General features: G+C 39.4%; 1 protein-coding gene across 1 annotated transcript in view; it reads left to right on the top strand.

Moving 5' to 3' along the window:
• Window positions 1-23736, top strand: part of HSD17B12 (hydroxysteroid 17-beta dehydrogenase 12) — a gene marked incomplete at its 5' end in the record, with an annotated part of 87160 nt that extends 63424 nt beyond the window's left edge. The window contains 5 exon segments of the mRNA XM_082059214.1: window positions 4141-4175; window positions 9619-9700; window positions 14571-14636; window positions 21719-21868; window positions 22076-23736. Coding sequence (XP_081915340.1) covers window positions 4141-4175; window positions 9619-9700; window positions 14571-14636; window positions 21719-21868; window positions 22076-22180 — 438 coding nt within the window. The 3' untranslated portion in view covers window positions 22181-23736.
• Window positions 23737-24380: the final 644 nt, after the last annotated feature.

The raw sequence follows: 24380 nt of genomic DNA, 5'->3' as shown, positions 1-24380 counted from the left end.
CCGTTTACTAGATCATGGCACTAAGTGCCATGTCCAATCTCAGTTTAAAAACCTCCAGGGACGGCGAGTCCACCACCTCCCTGGGCAGCCATTCCAATGCCTGACCACTCTCTCTGTAAAGAATTTCTTTCTAATATCCAGCCTAAATTTCCCCTGGCAGAGTTTAAGCCCATGCCCCCTTGTCCTATTGCTAACTGCCTGGGAGAAGAGACCAATCCCCACCTGGCTATAACTTCCCTTCAGGTAGTTATAGAGAGTGATGAGGTCACCTCTAAGCCTCCTCTTCTCCAGACTAAACAACCCCAGCGCCCTCAGCCTCTCCCCTTCACCAGTCTTGTTGCTCTTCTCTGGACCCGCTCCAGCACTTCAATGTCTTTCCTGAACTGAGGGGCCCAGAACTGAACACAATACTCCAGGTGTGGCCCCACCAATGCAGAGTACAGGGGAAGGATCACTTCCCTTGTCCTGCTGACCACGCTATTTTTGATACAGGACAGGATACCGTTGGCCTTCTTGGCCACCTGGATGGTCTGTAATGAATTTCTGCCTTAAGTTAGCCATTTGCTCTGAGTGTCCTGACACTTAGGAGCTGGAGTGTTAGGTGTGAAAGAGGTTGATTGAAAAAAAAAAAAATAATGCAGCCCCTCAAACCAAAGGAACTATACCCCAAACTCTATACTGTGTACATGAAATCATTGAAAAACAAACAAGCAAGAACCTCCATAACAAGTGCTTAATGGTTGTGTGCTAAATATAACTTTTTTTGACAGACCTTATAAAATATAAAAGATTAACAACTTCTCACGTAGAGGGAACTGTCCTGAGCAAATTTCTCAGCTGCTGCACACACATGCACATGCGAGTTCTCACTCTGCTCTAATGCAAACTTAAAGAAAGAAAAAAGTTTGCTTTGTTTGAGCTGGTGGTTTTCACATAGCCTGTTGTCTGGCCACTTGGCTGAAATGGGAACATTCCTGTTTTCAACTGCAGCACTGGTATTTCTGTAGAAAGTAGCATTCGTTCAGAAAAAGTTACGTGAAGGAAGCCTGAGTGAGCTTAGTAACCACCAACTGAAGGCACTTTGTTAGGGTAGTTCCCAGCCTCTCCTTTAGGTTTCCTGCCACTTCTTCCATTTTTAGATCACCTTCAGAGAAAGAAACACTGCTATAGACCATAGAGTTCTCTGGCATCCTGTGTTCTAATTCCTATAGACTCAGACTTGCAATGCTTTGGCATTTATGAAATACACTCCATTACAGAACTGGCTGTCTTTATATGAGACCTAGCTAAAATTCAGATTCTTTATCTGGGAGATATTTATTCAATTCTAGGTGTTTGTTCAACAGCCTGTTTCATAATGGCATGTCTAAGATTATAGCTGTAGAAGACAAGAATGTTAATGAGTTTGGCTATTCTGGATAAAGATCATGCAAGCACATACGGACACTTATTAGTAGCAAAACTACATTTCTGCTATAGATTTTATTTGACTTAGTGCTGAGAATATGGCTGCAGAATGCTCTGCCAGCATTTTTTCCAATAGTGCTCTTGAACTGCTGGAACAGTCTGAGCATGGACTTTGCTGGATGAGGTGAGACTGACTCAGAGAGATACCTTCTGTTATGTTATTCCGTGAAAAAGTGGGGTTTTTTTCTATATGTAAAGATACTGACTATTCATATATTTCTTCACACATTGCAAGATGTAAAAATACAGATAGGAAAAAGTTTTGCCCTATTTCACAGATTTTTAAAAATTCCTTTAAAATATTATTTTTAATGGAAACAAATGGATGTGATGTTGAGTATGAAAATCAGTTTTGTCCTCAGTGTTTTTCTGGTGGGGGGGTAAATTGATTGCATGTCTAGCTGAACTTTAGAAACAGGCTGCTTAACACAGCTGGTGGCAAGAAACTTCTTGATTTCTACCTGAATTGTGTACCTGTTATATCTCATGTCTCAATGGCTTCATAGTTTTTGAATTTATGTAAGTCAAGTAATTATTGTGGCATGTTTTTATGTGCTCCGATTTGGGTATTGGTAATAACCAGCAGGTTTGTGATAAGCTGTTAGAGCTGCTTGGTGGGCTGTGACTTGGATTTAGACCATGAATGTATTTGTGTGGATTTATCACAAAGTTTCAAACGTGGAGTCCCCTCTGTAATACAATGGGAGATCCTGTACTGTTTTTTTCAGACCATTTATGGGTTGCCTAGGGTAAGGCAATTTCAGTCCACATCCACGTGTCAATCTATGGAGATGATACACAGCATTACACTGCCCTGGGAGGCAAGAAACAGCATGCTGCTGTTTGCTAGGGGATCTGTGGGAGAGATCATAAAGCTTGCACCAGTTAAGAGATCTGCCAATCTTGAACTAGTCTTAAAATTAGCCCTTATCATTCTTTATCCTTTAACATTAAAATAAATAGTTGTTTCCATATCTCTTTTAAAGCATTAGTATATGAAGAAGCTCTTGTATACTTAGACTTAATGTTAGAGGGTTTTTTGAAGTTGCATCAGATATGTTTAACTTGGTGATGTTTACGAACTCTGAACATTTAGTTTGACGTCTGGACCAGTGCTGAGAGTTAAATATGTGAACGGCAGACATCATGAAAGGTCTGCTCAACTCCTGCGTGTACTGTCCCTTGTTGAAGCTGTCATGCAGGATGGCTGGTGGCAGAATCTCTCCCAACTGAAAAATGCCAATAAAATACAAAACGCAGCCCTTCTCTACCATTTTCTTCGTGTGCCAACTGTAACCAAATGAAATTTTGGGGGGTTTCTTTCATGATTTTTTTTTTCGCTTTTGTGGAAAGGTACGTTTTATAATTTTAAAAATTAAAAAAACAAACTGCAGACCCAGAATCAGTCATATGTAAGGGCTAATGCAGTGGTGACAGCAATATGAATAGCTTGCTACAGTAAGATTTGTTTCTTAGTTTTGTGTTCCTTTTTATGCTGATTTCTTTTTCTGTGTTTTTCCTCCCATAGTACTCAAATGTTTCATATTTTAAGCTATCAAAGTAATTTGGTATCATTGGTGGTAATATTACATTTTGCTGCTGTTAGTATTTTATTACCCCCTCCTCACTGTTTTCAAGAACTTTGTTGGAGCATCTTTTAAAGATGTGAAAAGTGATAATTTATATTTCTTGTCTGATCTGTCTTTGATAAATGTCATGTCACTGACACCAACAGGGTTATTTGTGGGCAGGGTAGTGTTTGGCACAAGCCAGACTTCGATGTTATTTCTTAAAGGCAGACATTTTGGATTTAAATTGTATTTTAGGATGTTAGCAATTAATACAAGGAAATTAACTATTTCACACTATTTACAAATTCATCAAAGTTTGGATTGATGCTTGATTTGCGTCCCTTGTCAGAGCTGCTCTGTCTGCAACGGGGAAGCTTATTTTAGGATCACTGCTCTGGAGAATCCTTCAGCCAGGTTGTAAATAGATTGCTCAGAGTCCTAACAAAGGCAGAAGCTTCCAGAGCAGTGAGGAGGTTTACAAAGCTACTGTCGTTGTGGGGGTGAAGGTTCTTCAGTCTGAAAACATCTGTGTCATCAGCAAAAAAATGTTTTGTGTCTTAAGTGTTTTCTGTAGGTAACGTAGTGTAGGAAACTTATCTTCACTGGTTCTGTCCAGTGCTTTTGCTGCTCTACAATTTAACTTAAAATCAGCAGCTCAGTAAGCCTAGCTGAAATGCATTGGATGTTATCTTGAGCCTTAGCATAGGTGGAAAATTTAGTCGGTCTTGAGGAAGACAGATGCTTTTTGTGGGGAGAGAAAGATCATACACCTACCACAGTACTCTCGTGTTTTAATGTTCTTCAGAGGCCATGAATACTGCAAAGCAGTGAAGACTTTTTTTTTTTTTTAATTTACTCTTATTGTACTTAAGCTACTAGCTGGATGGGTTCACCAGATTCAGTGCACACACTACTTGACAGAGCCAAGTTATCCAGGTAGAATAAAAATAAACTGCCTACGCAAAGTATGGTCTCTGCTTCCCTGAGCCTTGGTTAGGGTGGAGGGGGCGGCAGCTGCTTCTGGGAGGAAGGGAGGCTTCCCTCGGTCTCTGGCTGTCTGGTGTCTGCATTCTCAGCCATCACGAATGTTTTCTTTTTGCAGATGACACGATTGGTGCTGCCCAGCATGCTGGAAAGGTGAGTCACACTAACACTATCCAGACAAAGTCATCATTATTTATAGGGGAGAATCCTTTCTTGAAAAATTCATTACTGTGACTAATCAGCCTAGTCTCCATGTTTTAATGGCAGAGTAATGCCGGGTGAGTCACGCTGATGGTGCATGAATCATCAGACGGTGGAAGCCTTTTCCACTCGATTCCCTTTTTATTTTTCCTCTCCCTTCTCCACTGTTGTGGTGATTCCTTTTAGAACAGAATTAAAAAGCCCATCTGACTCATCAGCACTAACTCAACAACCTGCTATTCTGAGGGGGTGGTTACAGTTCCTGGGAATAACCTTCTTAAGGCTATTTCTCTAAGTCACTGTAAGTAAAATGGATGCAAAGAATATGTTCTCATTATACGGTAGGAGGTATATTGAGGAAAGTCTGTGATCATTTGGAAAAGTAGAATTGGAGACCAGCTCTTTATAATAAGAGTTCATGTACACCACTGTCACTGCAGAAGATGTGTACTGACTTCCTAGCGAGCTCCCAGGTGAAACCAGAAGGTGCACAGTTTCCCTCTAGTCCCTCCAGGCTGTTTTCTAGCTGATGTTGACTGTGCCAGACTGTTCACTGTCTCTGTGGTACTAAGCCCAGCTTGCTGGGGGTTGCCCTAGGTCAGATCTGAGCTATGCTTGCAATACTGAGGAAGGTTGTGTAGAACCATGCGTGACAGTCACCAGTGGTATTGCCTCTGGACACACACTGTAGGGGGAGCATATATACAGGGCAAACCTCCAAATCTGACAAAGATCAGGGAAAAAAACCCAACCAAACACAACAACAACAAAAACCCGGTACTTCTTGCATCATCTCACTGTCTAGGAGTCTTCATTGCAGATCAGGATTCAGTTACTGAAGAGTTCCACAGATGCAGAGCAAATGTTTCCTATCTAAAACGAAGTTTCTTTGTAGGTACAAAATATCAGAGCTAGTGGCCAGTATGGGTGTGTCTAGCACATCAGGGTGATGGCAAGCTTAGATTTTTAGTTAAACAACCAAGAGATACGGAGTTTATTTCATGTAAAGAAATGTGAATTAGAAGACTCATGGCTCTGGGTGTAATATTTCCCAATAAAGCTATAGAATGAAGATTATAGTACATTGGTGGTAGCTACTCAGGGTTTGTAAGTCAGAAGTTAGCCCTCGTCTGTATACTGTTATTGATAGATAACGAGGCCTGCCTTTAGTGAAACCACCGCCCTTTGAAGATACCAACATGACCAAAGCCATTCTTCTTTCCAAGGATTTAGTGTTGTTTTGTTATCAATGTTTGGAACTTTGAAGCTCTAACAATTTCTTGCCTCAGTTTCTTCCTTGTCTAAAGAGATATTGTAGTTACCTGTTTGGCAGAGTTGATATTTTCAGTTCCTTAGGACAGAATGATGCATATTCTGCTTACAGAATATCCTGTGTATGTTTTTCTGTTATGTATTAACCTGGATAAGATGATTTTACTGAAAGGCAGCAAACCAGGATGCTGCTGACTTCTGGTTCCGACTACCCTTGAGCACCCTATGTCATGTTTCTTCTCACTTTTCCTAACTACATGATTACCTTGGGAATCTCAAGGATAAATGTTTAAGAAGCAGCTTGGAAAGAAAAGGTTAATAGTAGTTATAAAAAAAGAAAAGTACACATCTGGAACTTTTTCCTGTGTGTGAGCAGCCACTTTGAATGACTGCTCCATTTGAATCAAGCCTTGGTTTCTGTCCCAGGGAAAAATATTTGAAAAAGCTTCCATTTTCTGTTTGGTTTTGTGAAGTCAGTTGGGTTCGCAGTGCACAGAAGCAATGTCTGCAGCTGCCAGCTCCTACATAGTCATAGCTCACAGGCTATTAACGCCACTAAGAGGCTGTAACCACAGGAGGACATGTCCGTCCAGCAGATCCAAGAGCAGGAACTAGACTGCTCTTTGGGCCAACCATAGATTTCTAACACGGGACCCTAGGTTAGGAAGAAGGGCTCCAGCCTCTAAGAATAGAACTAGACTAGGAGTCCCGTTGTTAATTCCTCACTTGTTCAAGGAGGATAGAGTGTTGAATAGATAGATGTGACGTATTGTGCTATAGCATCTTGCAGCTGTAGTGCATACTTTTACAGATGTGAGTGCTGCTTTTATGGCAATACATTATAAGACAAGTACAGAAATAGAGGAGACTTTACATGCCTTGCACTCAGGTCTGTGAGGAGAAAAGACAACTGCATCTTGGTGTGTTTGTTATCTTTTATTTATAATAAACAAAGCAGCATTAGGTGAATGCCACTTCTGGTAATGGCGTTTAGATTCTCTGCTGTGGCTCTTCTCCCATGCTCTGAACACTTAAAGTGACAATTTATAATCTGTGGCTTCCTATTACGCTTAAATGAGCAGTTCTTTTGTAAATTTTCAGGCTACTGTCTAAGGTGGGCGACTTGAAAAACTGAAAACTGAGGCTCGATGTCTTTGGGAACAAAATCAGTTGACTGTTTTTAGAGAAATATCAAACTATGGTATTTATTGCCAGGGAAGTAGCAAGTGCATAATTACATTACAGAGGAAGCTTGCTCTTTCCACTTGGCGTGCAGCTGGAGCAGGCGCTGGTTACCACAGCAACAGGGAGATGGCTAAATATAGCCTCCCTGGTGCTGGACCGCTTAAGGTAGAATGGTGGGGAGGTGTGAGGGTGTGGGCCTGGCCTTCTTCATCTCGACCAACTTTTTTTATTCATTTATTTTCTTATTAAGTGCACAGGTGATTTTGATGGAGCCAAAATTTCTTTTTGCTGCAGCGATGCTCATGTAGTTCTTCAGATCCCTCCCTAAAAACATTCTGCAATTCCTCTAAGCAGCAAAATTGTAATTGCAGTAATTGGAAGTGTTCATCCTACACGTGCACTTCTCAGTTTCCTTTTATCTGGAGGTTTTAAGTTACGAACTTTCAAGACTAGGACTGTTTTCTTTATAAAGACAAAATACAAACCACAAAACCCGCAGTGACATTGACTGCTTCAAAGAGACCAATACAGGGAGCTTCTGCAAGTGGCTGCTATTAATTTGTTGTGTTTCCAAGAGGGTTTTCTTTACTAGGTCAGACCACTAATTCACTGCACTGAGATGATGGTTGCTACTGCTGGAAAGTTGCAGTCTAGCCAGATGCTGTGAGACCTGTGCTTTACAGCCTGAATGCCAACCTTTATTCTAAAGCTACAGTTTGTTTTACAAGCATGAGACTTGTCTTTGTCCATGTACATGCTTACCTTTTTTTTGAATCCTGTTAAGTTTTTGTCCTCAATTAATTTTTATGGCAAGTATTCCTGTAGTCTGAATATGAGAAGAGCACTTCCTTTTATCAGATCTAAATTTCAATCTCTCATTTAAATAAATGTCATCCTTCTTTTGTATTCTGAGAGGATAAATCAAGATCTTGATCTTTGTCATTTATTAGCCTGTATACTCTTATCATGGCTTCTCTTAATAGTTTCTTAAATAGCTAAATTGAACCAATCTTTTTACCTCATCAGTGTATCAGGGCTATTTTTTTCTTCTTTTCCCCTTTCTTAAATCATCAGGTTCTTAATATTTCTGTCCTATATTTAGAGGGATAAAAGTGTTCTGTAGACTGTAATACAAGATTTCAGTGGTGGTTGATCTGTCCCTGCTATTCCCACCATCCTGTTTGTTGTCTGTTTTTGGTGACTGCTGCACAAAAGAGAACTCCCTGTGGACTTTGTTCAGGTTTCACAGGGAGTGGATGGTTGGTTTAAAGTCCTACAAAGTTTGGGATTAATTCAAGCTATTTTCTGTAGTATGCAGTGTTGATTTTGTTAATACTGATTTTTTTTATTATTATTATTTTTTTTTAATCTGCCATTCTGTAGTCTATCCACATAGCAGTCTGAGCTCTTTTAAAAGTTCCTTATAGTATTCTCCAATCTGGTAATCTCTTAAAAACTGCACAAATGCTCATTTCACTGCTAATCCCTGTTTGAGCTCATGAATAAATATCACAAGCATCACCTGTCTTCATACGAAAAACTTCTGGCATCCGTTATTAACCTTTTGTTGTCATGAAAATTCATGATTAATTATTTTCTCCATGCCACATATTTTGATCCACGTTGCTAGTTTACTGTACCAACCAAGCCTTCTAGAAAACTCCTGAAAAGTACAATGAACATTGGTAAAGGAAGGTGTTAGAAATCCCGAATGACCAAAATGATTCTTTTCTGTCACGTTAGCCATCTCGTTTCTAGAGGTGAATCAATCACAGATTTAATGCACACTTGTATCATGGCAGAAGCCATGTAGGTTTGAACCTATAGTCATGAAAGAGGTATATTGTTTTAATTTTTAATGGTCTCTTAAACTCAACTGTTTGTTGTTAAGATGGTTGCTTAGATCATTGTGGCAGCAGTGGCATAGCATACACCTAGATGAACAAATATGGTGAGAAGCTAATCTGTGAACATGCAAGGAGTTGAGCTGCATGATGCCTGCCCATGTGCGTGTTCTCCCTCCGCACTAAACGTGGCATACTTAGTATGTTCAGGTAAACTGGCTTGAATGTAGTACAGGGTAGGAAGAAGCAGAGATGCATCTTTCACTGTGTTGGACTGTCTGGTAGCACCTTCTAACCATGTATTTGCCCTAATTTCCTTGAAACTTTTAAAACTAATTCTTCTTTCTACCTAGTACTAAATAATATGTCTATTTTTGTAGGTAGAACTAGTCTCAGAAATAGATATGCTCAAAATCCGTCAGTGGGTTGGGAAATCCAGGAGTCCTACTTTCTGTCCTACCTGCACATGCTTTAGAAAAGCATGGCAGAGCAGGTGGTAGCAAATTTCAGGCTGGTACCCTTACCAAAATATTATTGTGGAATACACTCAGTGTTACCGTAGTACAGCTATAAAACAACTCTTATTTTTTGTAGTCATCCACTGAATTCTTCCATAGTATATTAAAACACTCCTGTTTTGAGCAGTAGATTCAGATACTACTTATCCTGAAGATTCATAATGAAGTAACATTTAGAACATGAAAGGGATTATCCAAAGTGTAAACTATGAAACAAACTTGTTTTGCTATTTCTGCCACCCTAGCCTAAAATTTAGAAGTCGCATTTCGGATTTGTGCCGGTTTCACTCAGTTGGTTTGGCATAGTTCAGTCCAGTGTCTGTGTATATATATGTATGGACCTTGATTCTCCTGCTATATTGGACTTGGAGTTGTTCCTGACTTATGCCAGCTGTTCGAATACTTACATTGTTCTTAGAGTCACATCAGTAAATTTCGATTTTTGGATTTGATTGGGATTTTTAAACAGATCTTAGTTGCATCCTAAAGATTTTCTTTAGGCTTGCATTAATTTTCTGAAGAGAGATGAGAGATGTTTCCTTTATTTCATGATAATATATCTTCGCTGCCTTTCAGATCAAAAGGGGTAATCCTGAATATCTCCTCAGCTGCTGGGATGTATCCAACTCCACTGCTGACTCTTTACTCTGCAACCAAGGTAAGTGTTCTTTTCCACACTAAAATCAAGTGTCAAACATGAGCCAACACTACAGGAATAAATGTTTTGGTGTCCATCTAGTGGTGCTTTCGTGAACTTACTCTACTGAGCTTCTAACCAAAATTTTTCCAATAGTAGAAGCTGGTAGGTCAAGAGAAAGATGGGTGCAAGGGTTTACTGGCACAGGAATTACTATTTTATATATTTCATCATGCATTCTACTTTTACATGGAAAAGAATGCTAGCGTACCAAGCAAGCTTAGTGTGAGACCGAGAAAGGGCATTGACTAAGTTTAACACTTTCTTATTTTGAGTTTAAAACTTTTTTCCCCCTAATCTTACAGAAAATGTGTATCTTCAATATATATGTATATATATTTATTTAAGTAGGACTCCTCCGGTGCTTGCTGGAAGTGAACATTTGTCCTCCTTTTTTATTAGTTGACTTAAGTTTATCGTTTCAGGTAAGAGAAAGGATAGTGCTCTAGGGCCTTGCCATTACCAAACAGTCAACTTTCCTTGATCTGCTGACTGTACCTCCTGCTAATGTAGCCCAGTATGTCATTTAATGTTCTTGCGGTGAGTGGATTATTGGCTTATATTCTCCCTGGCAGCCACATTAAATTCCAGGTTCTTTGCAGGAGGGCTGCTACTTGACCAAAATTAAAGCATGGTGTTATCCCACTCTGTATGTGGAATTTTGCACTTCATTCTATACCAGTCGAGAAATCTCATGATGTTTAACAATCAAAATTTATCAAGGTCTGTCTGTCTGGACTGAAGCTCTGTCTTGTCAGCTGTTCCGTCTAATGTTGTCATCTGCAGATTCGCTGAGGGTGTGCTCTGTGTCATCATCTAGACTGCTGATAGGAGGTACTGAAGAATATGGGCCTCAATATTGATCTGTAGGGTTCTCTGCTTGTTATCAGCCAGATGTCAAGCTAACCATGGCCCTTTTGAGCCTGGTGGTCCAGCCAATTTTCTGTCTGGCCAGAAGTTTGTCCTCTCAGCAAATATCTGCTTGACTTCAGAATGAGAATGCAGTAGATGATGGTGTCAAAAGCTTTACTGAGGTGAAAATATCTAAACACACATGCAAATATTTAAAAAAATAAAAATGTGTTTACCTCATCTACAAAGCTAGTCCACTTCATTGTAGAAAGCAATTTAGTTAGACACAATTTGCCATTGGTAAATCTGTATTGATTGTGTCTTGTCCTTTATGTGCTTGGAAATTAACTCCAAGAGGAAGGCACCATGATCTTTCCACAAACTGAGTTAAAGCTGATGGAATCATTCTTGCCTTTTCAAGGAGGGATATATTAGCCTTCTTCGAGTTATCAAAGACCTCCCCCAATTTCCATAGTTTTTCATATATCTTAGACAGCAGACTTATATACATGCAGACTAGTTCTTTCAGCACTCTGGAGTAAATCCATGATGCTTCCATGAATTTGAATACATCCAGCTTCTCTGAGTAGCCCCTGAATTGTTGCTGCCTCAGCCTATCCCTTTCTTTAAATAAAGATAGTGCATGCAGAGGCATGTGCGCAAGCTTTGGCTGTGTGAAGGCAAGAGAAGTGTTGAATACGTTAACCTTTTTCTGTCCTTTAGGTTGTCTCCTTCATTCATCAACAGAGCCGGATTTCTTTAAAAGGCCTCTTCAAACTAGTTTCCTGTTGAAGCTTTCACTGCTACCCTTAATGTCCTTTGCTAGTCTTTCCTAGCTTGGATTTTGTTTTACCTAATAAGGTTTTATGCTTCTCTTTTGTTACTTCTCCTTGTTTCTGTCTCTTATATGCTCAATTTTAGTTCATCAAGAAGTTCCCTACTTAAGCGAACACTCTTTTTACTGAAATTTCCATTTTTCTTCCCCACTAGGCTGGTTTATTTTACCAGTTCATAAGTTACTACTCTAGATCCATATTTAGTTTTAAATTTATCTGCTTTGGTTTTTCTTTGTGTCACTGGGACAGTTTTGTCTTTCTGCAGCTGGTCTTATTGCTTTGGGTTTTGTGTTTTTTTTTTTCCCAAAGATAATTATAGGGGCTTCTAATATGTTCTCCTAAAAGATCTCTAGTTAACACTGGAAAGACAGTATGTGTACACAGTACAGGACTGAAGTGTATGTGATAAAACTAAAGGCAAGACACATTGACACTGGTATTAAAGCTGTATGGCACTACAGCTTTTTCAGGTGCACCTGATAATTACCTTAAATAGTTCAAGGATTTCAGAGTCGAAGCAGAACCTTGGCACGATGAAGAAACCTTCTGTAGTGTCATTCATGTCAGAACAGACCTATGTTTCCTCTAGACTGTCAGTAATGTCTTCATATTTCCAGAAAGGAGCAGATGCACCCTATTTTATTTGTACTCAAGGAGGGAATATTTAAGTTGAGAAATCATGAAAGCCTGAATTAGTTGTAGCTGAGAAAATTTGCTCTTGAAATAGCTGTTCCCTGACAGCATGGTTCTTTTAATATGAAAGGTCACTTTTGTTGTGGTAGTACCTTCAGCTTTATGGAAAGAATTTACCTTCTGATTTTAGTGACACTGATTTAGTTAGTCTTTTTATAAATGAGAATCTCAAATATTAAGAATATTCTTCCCCTTCCCCTAAGAAACTCAGTTCCAGGTTAAGTAATTTGCCTATTCTTAGCACTGCTCATCTTCTACCACAGCAAGATTAGTAAGCATGAAAGTGACTCCCCTAATGTAGCTATAGAAAGCCTGTATCTGCAATTTCTATGTTTTTTCCTCATCTGTATAGAGGGGCTTTAAAGCATAGTATCCTTCAGGTCTAAGTCAATGGCTTTGGCTAATTAACAGGAACAGACACAGTCTCTTTAACCTTGCTGTGGAGAATTCCCATTTTACAATGAAACAAGACAATTTAAAAGTAATCATCGTTCTATTTTTGACAGGCTTACCTATCTACCTGCACTAATAGTAATGAGAAGTGAAATATGCTTGGTTTTCTGCACTTTTTTGGTTTTGTTCCCTGCCTTCCCCACCACATCTGTAGTAGTTGGGTTTGTTACTGAATATCCAAGAAGAAGTTTTCTTAATGCAATGTTTGTCTGCTTATTCAGAGGCTGCTTAATTAGATTACGTTCTTAAGACTGTTTTAAGTTAGAGGCTGCTGGGAGGCTAGAGCATTTGGAGGCAGAAAACACACCTTATCTTAAACTCTTCAAGAAGAAAAACTCCAATGTTTATTTAGATACTGGAAGCTGCTTTTCCTCCTAATGTAAAATGAACATTCTCCTTATTGCAAGCCCTTTGCAACCAGTAGAGGTGACAGTCTCTATACTGTCTCTCCCTGTTTGAGGCAGTATCTGATTTCAGGACTCTGCCACTTAAAAATAGTTAGAAATTTGAATGATCAAAGCTGTTTGATTAACACAATATAGTTATTTAAATTTATTTTCAATAGCTTATTGATATATTTTGTGCAGTTATCACACAAATGTCTGGCAACTGTGTTCGGGGACTGCACCAAACTATTTGCATGTCTATGCAAGTTGCCTGATTGTCACATGAGCATAACCAGCCCACTTGCATCATTGCTGCTGTGCCTGATTTTCAGAGACTTGTTGAATACTGGGTTTCATTAAGAACTTATACTTGGAGGAAAAGGAGAAGGAAAGAACAGTTGGACAGAAGATAAGCTTTTTTGGTTTAATGGGATTCCTTCTAGCTTGTACATGCAACTTGAAGAATAAAAGGACCTGTTTGCTACACAGCAAAATCTAGTTTTCTTTCAGATCTTGCATATGCTCAGAAAAATGTCTGTAGAAACAGCCCAGTAGCTTCTTGTATAGACTGAATTCAGTAGGATGACCTTAATAGGAAAAACACTGGGGATGGCAAACTTTAAGCCCTGGTTTCAGTTAATCCAGTGATGACATGGTCGGCAAAGGAAGACTGTAAAGGAAGTGGAATACTAGAGCTTTGCTGTTTGTTTTGAAACTGGTCTAAAGCAATTCCTTCTTAAATACATAAATTAATTTATTTAGTGTTTGTTTTAGTTTCAAGCATGGATAAGATAGTTTAGTTCCTTCAGTTGAAGGTACTCCATTCATCCTACTTGGCTGTATTGTTTCACTAAAACAAGAAACCACAGTGGAACCTGATATTTTGCAGGAGAAAAGAGTAGAAAGGTGGTTTAGAAGAACTCCAGGAGGGGCATCTATGCTGGTTTAAACTGCTGAGTTGTGTTGGTCTATGAGGACAATACTTTCTCAGCATGGTTATGGACATGGTTATTTCAGCTGTGAGGGCACCTTCAAGGCAGGTACTACCATCCACCTTTTAAGCCTTTTCACTTTTTCTTTAAACCCTTAGTCTTGTAATTTCTAAAACTTCCAGAAGTTGGAAAGAGAATCTGTGGAGGTGGACATCAGGACTACGAAGTATCACCGTAGGGTGGCATTTCTTAAAAGTGTAAAGGCATAAGGTGAAGTATTTAAACACTTTAAAAAACCCTGCACAAGAGAAACCTACTGAAATCACTCTTAAAAAGTCGTCTCTGGAGATGACATATGTAGTGAATAATGTGAACATACAAAGTCTTATTTTCCTTTTCTAAGTAGGTTTTATGTAACAAACCTAGTTCATTTTCCTTCTAAATTAAAAAGGGTTTTGTTTGTTTAGATTGAGCCTCACTTCTGTGAAAATGCTTTGTAAGCATAGGGTTTCTGTTCAGATGGCATTGCTCCAATTTGCAAAGTTTATTTGAAAACCTAAGGTTTTTCACTTTGAAAACAGGAACTATAAACAGTAAATAAAATATGCTTACAAGAACTTGCAAACTATAGTTTCCATTTTAATGTGTAGCATGCTGCATGTTTCCCTTTTCTTTCGAGGCTTTTGTGGACTACTTCTCCCGAGGCCTCCACGCGGAGTACAAGAGCAAGGGCATCATTGTGCAGGTGAGTAGTTTGTTTGTGTGAGCGTGGTTACCACAGAAACATCGGTGTCTTGGTAACAAAAAGGAATCAGCATATTCTCTTATTCATTAATAAGTGACACAGACTAAGGTAAGGATTTAATTTGATCCCATGAGCAACTTTTAAAAATTATTCTGAAACAATGTGTCTTGAAGCAACAAAAACCGTGGTGATGGTTTTATTGGGGTGGGGGGGTTGTGTGTGTGGCTTTTTTTAATCTGATGGTGATAATTGAACTTTTAAGTACAAAATACATCATAAAACTGTATGCAGCTCTGTAGAATACATCTTTATACAACTTAATCTACTGGAATGCACTTTTGGAGTGCATTTGTACAGAGATTAAATGGATAACTGCTCAAAAGACTCGGACAGTAGCAGTCCGTTCCCCGCAGTGTCAGTGAATCAACTGCTAGGAAAAGCATAGTAGCAAGAACAAACAAAAGCCTCAAAGACTCTTTGTGTGTAATAGACTGATTTAACTTTCTTTAATACTAGGTTTCTATGTTACCAATAAGTCTTGCTTTTTTCCCTTCACTTTTTACCTTCCCCGATTTTAATTATTTTTGGAGCATAAAAAGAAACCAAGCCAGTCTTGCACAGCGTCATGGGATTTTGCTTTAATATAACTTCTCACATACTCTTAGTTTTTGCTTCCAAAATGCAGCTGGAATTTCCAGCTTTGGTCACAAACACTGAGGTTTTCCGTTACTTATTCCACCTGTTGCTCTCCAGAGCAAGTCAGTTTGATGAAGGCAGTATAAGATCTTACCTGTACTGTGGAGATAGTGGTGTATCTTTTTAAAATTTAGTTAGAGATCTTCTTAAAAAGAGGACTAGCCTATGTCCGTGCCTGCGATTCCCCTGTTCTGTACCATAGTTCTCAAAAACATCTGAACTCTGAAGGCCCTATGAGGAGTAAGGCACAAAGTTATCTATCTTATTTGTGCAATCATTAAGTACGAGAGTACGACTTTCGTTACTGGCTAAAACAATAGAGAAGTTATCACCTTAAGACTATGTTACCTTTTTGACTTTCTAGATTTTTTTTTTTCCCTTTAAGCATACATAGCAAAACAAAAACTTGTCACCAGGAAATGTCCTGCAGTTTAGTATCCAGGTGTTTAGGCCCAGATGTTCAATATAATGTCCTGTCTCAGTCTCTGAGGGAGGATTGCATTAAGAAAAAAGACAATTGCTGGATGAGCTATACCCATGCAGTCACTGACCCTTTAATGCGAACATCTTAAAGGGATGCTGTTTATTTTGGGGTCTGTTGGCAGTGGAGAAGCTAGCAAAAGTGGTCCCTGAAAGCCTTCTAACTACTGTTGTTATAGGCCTTCTCAAGGACAGACTAGGTGACATTAATGTTGGTAATAGATGATAACTTGCTGCAGAGCTCCCAAAGCGTGACTTCTCCTCAGCGTGCCTGGTGTTGTGCCCTGGCACCTGGGGTGTACCTACAGATAGATCAGTGTGCAGCAATGAGGATGCACAAAGAGGCAGCACTCTGAACAGGTGTGTGTTCAGCATACAGGGTGGTTTGTGTGTGCTCTGAGTTCTTGAAGTGGATTAAGTTGAAGCAATTTTTAGTGGTTTGTGTTTCCTTGTTACTTCTCACAGAGCTTTCCAAACCTTTTCTTGGCTTCAGCCACAATCTATTGAGCTATAAGTCAATTTTTACCATACTGGAAGTTCCTTACAGCTTTTTTTTTACTTTTACTCTTCTCCTCAGTGTGCTTCAAGTTGTATTACGTGCAGATTTAGCTTCATTATCAGACAGCTGTTCTTCTGATCCATTTCATCTACATGCAATGAGACCCTCCTTTAATCTGTGGTCACAGTCTCCAAATGAGACCAAAGGAACTAGTAGAGTATGTCTCTTTCCTGCGTCGATAATACAAAGTCTTCTGGTAGGATTTCTTTCCTGCTCAAGCCTACCTATGAACTGGGAGGCATGGGCTCCTTTACCACACAGCTTCACTGGCAATGGAACTGGGTGTGATGCTTGCTTTTTTGTGTGTGTGTGCGCGCTGTGGTATGATATCTAAGCTATTTCTCATTTCTAGTGTTTTTTCAGACAAAGCTGCTGACAGTTACCTCAGTGTAAAAGTATTTAGGAGAGGATGCTTGCAAGAGAGAGAGTTGTTACATCTCTGACATTTTGTTCCTATGTGCATTTGTAACCAGGCAGTCTCCTCCTCCCCAAATTTTGCTTAAATACTAGTTTGTAGGTTTGAGAGGAAAATGAAGAAGGAGCAGGTACTGCTTGCTTATGTCTATGGAGTACATATTGAAACTGAAAAGGTAAATAGCCTAGTAACTCGTGCTTGGCTAAAGGCATTAAACGCAATATGAATGTAGGTAGTATGGGAAAGCTTTTGTAGCTTTTGGATATGGAAAAGCTAGAAGAAAACTTTTTAATGTCTTACATTTTTAACACTTTGAACAAATGAAGAATTGCATCTGGCTTTTTGCATCAACAACTATGTTTTCCTGTACAAAACTTAACAGGTTGTGGTAATCTGTCTCTTTGTAACTCCTGCATTGGCCAAGGGTGCTGAGTTCCTGACAGCACTGCTTTTTTGCCTCTGAATGTAGAGAGTAAATTGTCATTCTGAGTTATGTGGGCCTGATGACCGATAGCTGTCACAGCTTCAATTTGTTATGCTAATTTTATTGCAGTCCATGTCCTTGTCTTCTTGTTCCAGCCTAAGTCACTATAAACCACTAATGAATATTACAAGTACCTTCCTGACCTATCTTCTTCAAGCCCTCTGGAAGACTGCATCTCTGCATCGATTCTTTGAAGTTGATCTCTCTGACCCTCAGAAATACAGTGCTTTTAATTCCCGGCCTACACTTCCAGTTGAGATCACCATTTAAACCAGTTAACTTTTACTATGCCAATACCTGCAGAGTACCCCTGCCCGAAAAGCAGAAACACTGTACAGGTGATGTTTTACAAATCTCGGAACTTCAACCTAAGGTAGATCGGTTTTACTCAAGTGCATTGCCTTCTCTGTGGAACCTTAGTTTTGACAGTATATAGTGCTTTTATTGAAATGCAGGCATCTTTATATTAAAAATATATTCTTTCTGGCTGACAGTCCTGCTTAATTTTACAGAAGCAGCACAGTAATAGTATAGGTTAAAATTCTGCATGTGTTTACATGGAGAGAAAGAGGCAAATAAAAGGAATGATGAAGAAAAGAAGGACTTGTCCCAAGACTTTTTGAAAAAACTCTGAAAGGTTTCTGCAGACTCTTGTGAAACCTTTGGTCTTTGAGTATGTCTAAAATATTATTATACTTGGCTCTTTTCCCCTTTCTTTTACTTTTTTTTTTTTTAAAAAACTTCAGTCATTATTAGCATTTCCCCCTCCATACTTCATTACTATCCATAGTAAAAGTGGAATACTGAAAGCTTCCACCTGTTTTATTCTACCATATCCACTATATAAAATATCAGATGACAGAGTCATGGAATTGTGTGTTTGGAGGGATCTCTAGCAAGTTTTCTAGTCTCCTCCTGTTCTCCTAGCGTTAGCTGTGGGATTGCTCACAGGCTAGTTGTGGCTTTATCCAGCCAGACTTTGAAAGCCTTCAAGGGCGGGGGTGACCTCTCACACACAGAATCACAGAATGTTGGGGATTGGAAGGGACCTCAAAAGATCATCTAGTCCAATCCTCCTGCCGGAGCAGAAATACCTGGATGAGGTTACACAGGAATGTGTCCAGGCGGGTTTTGAATGTCTCCAGAGTAGGAGACTCCACAACCTTCCCGGGCAACATGTTCCAGTGCTCTGTCACCCTCACTGAGAAGAAGTTTCTTCTCATATTTAAGTTGCACTGTTCTCCTAGCAAATGGCTTTTTCCTATTGTCCAGTCTGAAAGCTCACAGCCAAAATTGGTGGGTTTGCCTCTTGCTATTTTATCTGGCAGTACCAGGAAGAGTTTGGCTCTCATCTTCATAACTGCCCTTGAAATAACTACAGGCAGGTATGGGGTCACCACAAGCCTTTTTTTCACCACACTGAACAAGCCCATCTCTCTCTCCAGGTATTTACAAAAGTGTGATTTCACCAGACTAATGGTATTGCCTTCTTCCAAAGACTTTAGCTTTGCTCTTTAGTGTTCTGTACAGCTCAGCTTTGGTTGTTGCAATTATTCCATTTCCTTTTCATGTGCCCATCCTCCTTTTTCCCACAGAGAAGTAGCAGGAGACTTCTTTGGAAACAGAGAGTTCAGGTCTTTTTAAAAAGTAAGGTAAAATAGGTGATAAAATTGTGTAAATGAACTATTCTGACTTTTGGGGGCTTATTTTCGTTTGAATGTAGCATAATTGGTAGTTCTTGCATTTATAAAATATTCAAGACCCCAGTTCTGAGTACTGGCCAGTTTCAATAAGCATGAGAGCTGTTAAGCACTAGGAAGTGTTTTAAGGTAGAAAGAGATATTGTATTGACATAAGCTACTTTTAAGGCATGTTTTGAAACTGGAGAGCAGGCGAAGCTCATTCTGGATAAAGACAAAGAATTTTCTGTACAGTTTCTTGCCCCAGGTGGTGTGTGTTTATACCTGCCTGAATACAAAATGCCAAAAGGCTTTAAGGCAGCAAAAGACTTTTAATGTCATGCTAGTTGTAGATACAGTTCATGAATGTCTGAGATCTTTGTGGGGAGGAAGAAAGGAAGAAAACTAATTTAATGGATTCAACAGGTTTCTTCATAGCTGTTAAAATATAGCACAGTTAAAGGGAAGATGGTAAATCTTTCTGAAACTAAATACCTGTCTCTGTTTTCTAGAGAGCATTTGGGAGGAAAAAAAAGTGCTGGAGTGTAATCCATATTTGTGTGCCTTGAAGTCTGTGGATAAATAGCTATCCAGTAGTGCTCCTGTATGCTTGCTTTTTTCAAATATTCTCACACACAATTGTTTTCCCTTTCATGCTATCCAGTGGCTTAACTGGGTACTGCAGTTCACCTGTGAAGTCTGTTTTGAGCAGAGGAAGACAGGAAATAAATCTTAACCATAACCATCATGCCAGCCAGCATGGGGATGTTGCAGATATAATTTGGTCATGAATAAGAAGCTTAGAATTGGGTTGGTGGGTTTTTTTGTTTGCTTGGTTTGGGTTTTTTGTTTGTTTTGTTTTGGTTGGTTGGTTTGTTTTGTGGGGGGTTTTGTTTGTTTGTTTTTGTTTTGGGGGTTTTTGTTTATTTGTGGTTTGGGTGGTTTTGTTTGGTTTTGGATTTTTTGTTTGTTTTTTGTTTTTAACACCAAACTAGAGATTGAGTTTAGAAGTGTAATTTGTAAAATGGATGAGGTTCATATTCTGGAACTGAAACTATAGGTACTTATGCTGTTATGGTAACAGAATGAATAGCTATAAATGCTTGGATAAGAAAACTTTTGGCAACTTTAAAGGCAATGGTAACCACTTATGCTTCTGCAGTTCAAGTCTCCATTTGAAAGTGGACTCATGCAGTATATTTTTGAAAGTCCTATGTATAGAGAGAAGTGCACAATTTTAATGTTCTAAGGTGAAGAAATGAGCAGATATACCAATACTTTGCGGTGGTCTGATTCCTGTTGAAATGTGCACAGCCGTGGCATGGATAGCTAGTCAATGAGAGTTCATGTGATCCTTTCCCCCCAGGCTGTGCTTCTGAGAGCATGACAGTAAAGCTGATGTTTCTGAGGTCAAGCATGTGTGGCCATTGTTCTTTAAGAGGCTAACAAGGGGAAGCAGGTTTCCAAGCTGTAACTTGCCTGAATATACTGAGTTTTGAAATGGTGTTCTCATTTTGAGATCTATTAGTGTAGTGTAATTGGACACACACTTCTTGGGCATCTGCTGTAAAGGTACATGGATCACAGTGCTCGCTACTGTGATGGGCAGTAGTGACTGCATGTGTTGAATCACTAGTATAACTACAGACAAACTGTCAGTGTTTTAGGAGATCCGTTTCAAAGTGGTAACCTTCCAACCTTTCGAAGCTTGTGAGATCTGTTATGGCAATATCTGATTGAGTGGCTATAGACCAGGACTTTTTGGTTTGGTGTTTGGGTTTTTTTTTTTTTTTTAGAAGTCTAGATTCAGGACAAGCTAAAAGCAATGCCAAAACCATAACTATGAGGAAAGATGGTTGCTTCCCTGTGTGCAACTATACATGCATTTCCTGTTCCTTCTCCAGTAGCATGAGCTGAAGATAGGTGGAATGTGGTTTTGGATCCCCCGGGTCTATCTTGCCCTACCACAGGCATGCCCTTGTGGTACCAGTGTCCCTCTGTCACCCATGCTGCTTCCTCCTGCTTTTCCATTATGTCAGGGCCAGGTAGTTCTGAGACCCACCATCACTTTTTCTGTTTCTTCCAAGCATTGCTATAAAAGTGCATTAACCGTGCCCCACTTTCTGATTTTTTTTTTTTTTTTTTCCCCCCTCTGTCCTTGAGGTCTTCTGCTCTAGTACTGACACCTCCTCCTTCCTCCAAGCCCTCCTGTGGAGCTAAAAGCTCAGTTTTCCAAGGCTTCTGACGTTCCCTTTCCTTCTTCCTCCTGCCTCCATGTTTCTCTTTGTACAGGTACCAAACTGAGGAGCTGTTACTAAAGTATATAAAACTCCCTGTCTTGCATCCTGCACCTCCTTCCCAAGCAAGCATTGGGGGTTTACTACAGAGAAGCGATACTGCAGTATTACCTGTTAAACAGCTGGAATGAAGTTTTGCACTTACAAATTTTAAGAAAGGCTTTTCAGCCATAGGCTTGCAGGGGTAGTTTTTCTAGGGCCCCAACTGGGGATGCTGACTGTCAACAGACCACTGAGTCATCTATCCTTCACATTCCAAATGTGGCCTACGAGATATCTGATTAAAAATGCTTTTGATACTGTACATTGTGATTTTTTTTTTTTTTTTAACCAGAATGGCAAAGACTACTAGCTCAAGCTAGAATTCAGGAAACAGGTTACCTGATTTCCAACAATTTTAGTTCCTTGATGGATGTGTAAGTTAATCTTTCATTAAGCATTCTCTGCTTAACATGATCTTTCCTATGTGCAGAGTGTTCTACCATATTACGTGGCAACAAAAATGTCCAAAATCCGCAAGCCAACCTTTGATAAGCCCAGTCCCGAAACGTATGTCAGAGCTGCGCTGGGCACGGTCGGCCTGCAGTCCCAGACCAACGGGTGCCTACCCCATGCGCTCATGGTAAGTCACCTTGGAAAACGCAAGAATCTGGAATGTGTTTATCAGGGAAGAAGAGTAAAGAATAATTTTGAATATTAAATATTCTTTAGCTTGTAATCATAATTTAGCAATGTTTGTGTGTGCTGCTAACTGTTACTTTTCATTTAGTACGGGCTATAAAAAGCTGAGACTTCCCTCCTTTTTTTTTTTTTTTTTTTTTTTTTTTAGGGATGGATCTTCTCTCTTCTACCTGCACCTACTATCATTAATTTCCTCATGAAAACAAACAAAGGAATACGGGCTCGTTATTTGAAAAAAATGAAGGAGAAGTAAGTTGGAGGCAAGTTGACCTTGGAAGCAAGGAGCTCCTGCAGGTTCCATACCTGTGCTGCAGCACCAAGAGTAGACCTAATGTTTTAAACATCTCCAATTGTAGGTGTACTTTCTAACAAGCATAAGTCTTGTTTTTAGGATAGAGATGAAACAAGACTGACTTCTAATATTGATTTTAAAATAGGCTTTATTTGTTTATACACATTATGAGGGGGGAAGTGCTTTGGACTAAAATTGCACCATGCTTTAAGAAATAATTACATGGACTTGATCACACACTGTGCTGTTGAGGAACAACTGGGTTTATATAGTGTCCATCACACATACTGTGTGCGGGTGATGGACAGAAACACAGTAGTTCTGAAGTATTTCCTGGACAGGTGGGGATGAGTGGGAAGGAAGCAGGGAAAAAAAAGGTGACCCAGCATTATTGACAGAGTGTAACGTTTTCCCAGCTCAGGTTTTGGGTACTTGCAAGGATTCTGCCTTGTCAGCCAGCTCGTGAGCGTTCCCCTGCTTACACGGTCCAATGTGATTTTTGGTTATGGACTTGAGGGAAGTGCGCCAAAAGCCAGAATGAGTGTAATTGCTCATCTATAAATATATACATAAAATAACATTGCAAAAAGTATTTAAATTCTTGGTTCCTGGATATGGATTCTAACTTTTCGGTAATATGTAATCTTTATTATTTTAAATAATATTTTTAAAAGTTCAGTGCCTGATCTTTGTAATAGATGGTGATAACACAATGTAGATAAATGTCACAAGTAATGTGTTACATGCTGGTTGCTGTGTAAAAGATTATGGGTGCTTTAAATGCAGAGCTTGAAACGAGTTACTGTCCTTGTCAGCCATGATTCCTTTAGTTTGTCTTTTTGGTGAGGCCTTTTGAAATGTGAATCTGAAATGTTTGAGACGGCTTTAAAAATTAGAACCAGTAAACTTCTTTAAATGTAGAACACTATCAAATTCCATTGTGTTTAACTGATCTATTTCATGGTTTTGTTCTAAAACTGAGTGCTCTGGTGGGGCTTGAGTTGCCTGACTCCAGGAGAAAAGGATCAGAGTAAATGAGAAGTATGCACTTGTCTGTATTTACCCACTGTCTAAATAAAGATTTTGGTCTCTGACATTCCTTTTTATAACCATAAAATGCACTGAAATTTGCAAGGCAAATCAAATTGCAAGCAGCTACCAGTGTCTTCTGTGGTGATTTCCTGTGGTTGAAGAGTGGAGGTTGTTTTCCGTCCTTGAGAGAATAATTTCAAGCTCTGATTTTGAAGTGAAACATCTTGTACTGAGACATGATTTGGGGCTAACATTTCTGTACATTGAAAAAACCTGAATACCGATGCAATGGTGCTGATCAAATCTGAGACACAGACTCTACGCCATAGTTTTCTTAATTTTTTTTGAACGGGGTGGTGAAGTCAGTGGTATTAGTTCTGTAAGAGCACATGACTTGGTTTGCTCTGGATCTGATGTGGAAGCATTGGACTAAACAACCTGTATCTTTGACTTTGTAAAACAAATAAAATGGAATTTACTCTGAATCTTTAATGTGTTTCTTTTTCCTTAAAATGTTTGCCTGTATATTCAAATGCCTGATTATCCTTTATCATAAATAATAATGCAGTGAAACTGACTATACTTTTACATGCCAAAACTAAAGCTTTTATTAATCTGTCTTCCTGGCAGTGATGTTTACAGTGCTGATATTTTAAAATCACTGGAATACAAAATAAACTATTAATTAAGCTATTAAGAAGAAGCAGTTATTTACGAATAATGATTTTCTAACTGTTGAAGGTGTTTGGAAAGCTGTGTCTGAGGGAGCAGCAGGTGCAGCCGCCTGGCACTGGGGCAGTGAGGTGGTGTCCAGCAGGGGCTGGTGGAGCCTCTGCCCCGGGCTGTGTGGTGGTACCAGGCTGAGGTTTGGGTCCTTGCTCTCATCTGCATTTCCCAAACTGCAGCAGGGAATCCCTTTTTTTTTCACCTAAATTGCCTTGACTTTTTTGAATGTCTGCTCACCTCAGCCATGTATTGAATACCTTCACGTGTACTTTGCAATACCCTGGGGGTGCGATATAACACAGGAGGGGTTCCTGCAGTGCTTTTGCCACTGATGCAATGCAGGAGCCGGAACGAATTTTCAGTCCCTTGTTTTAATGGGAGAAACAGGGTGTGAGTTGAGTGA

This window comes from Streptopelia decaocto (genome assembly GCF_964273445.1).
Source record: "Streptopelia decaocto genome assembly, chromosome: 7".
In the NCBI taxonomy this organism is placed as follows: Eukaryota; Metazoa; Chordata; class Aves; order Columbiformes; family Columbidae; genus Streptopelia; species Streptopelia decaocto.
This window is presented reverse-complemented; position numbering and strand designations above follow the sequence as displayed.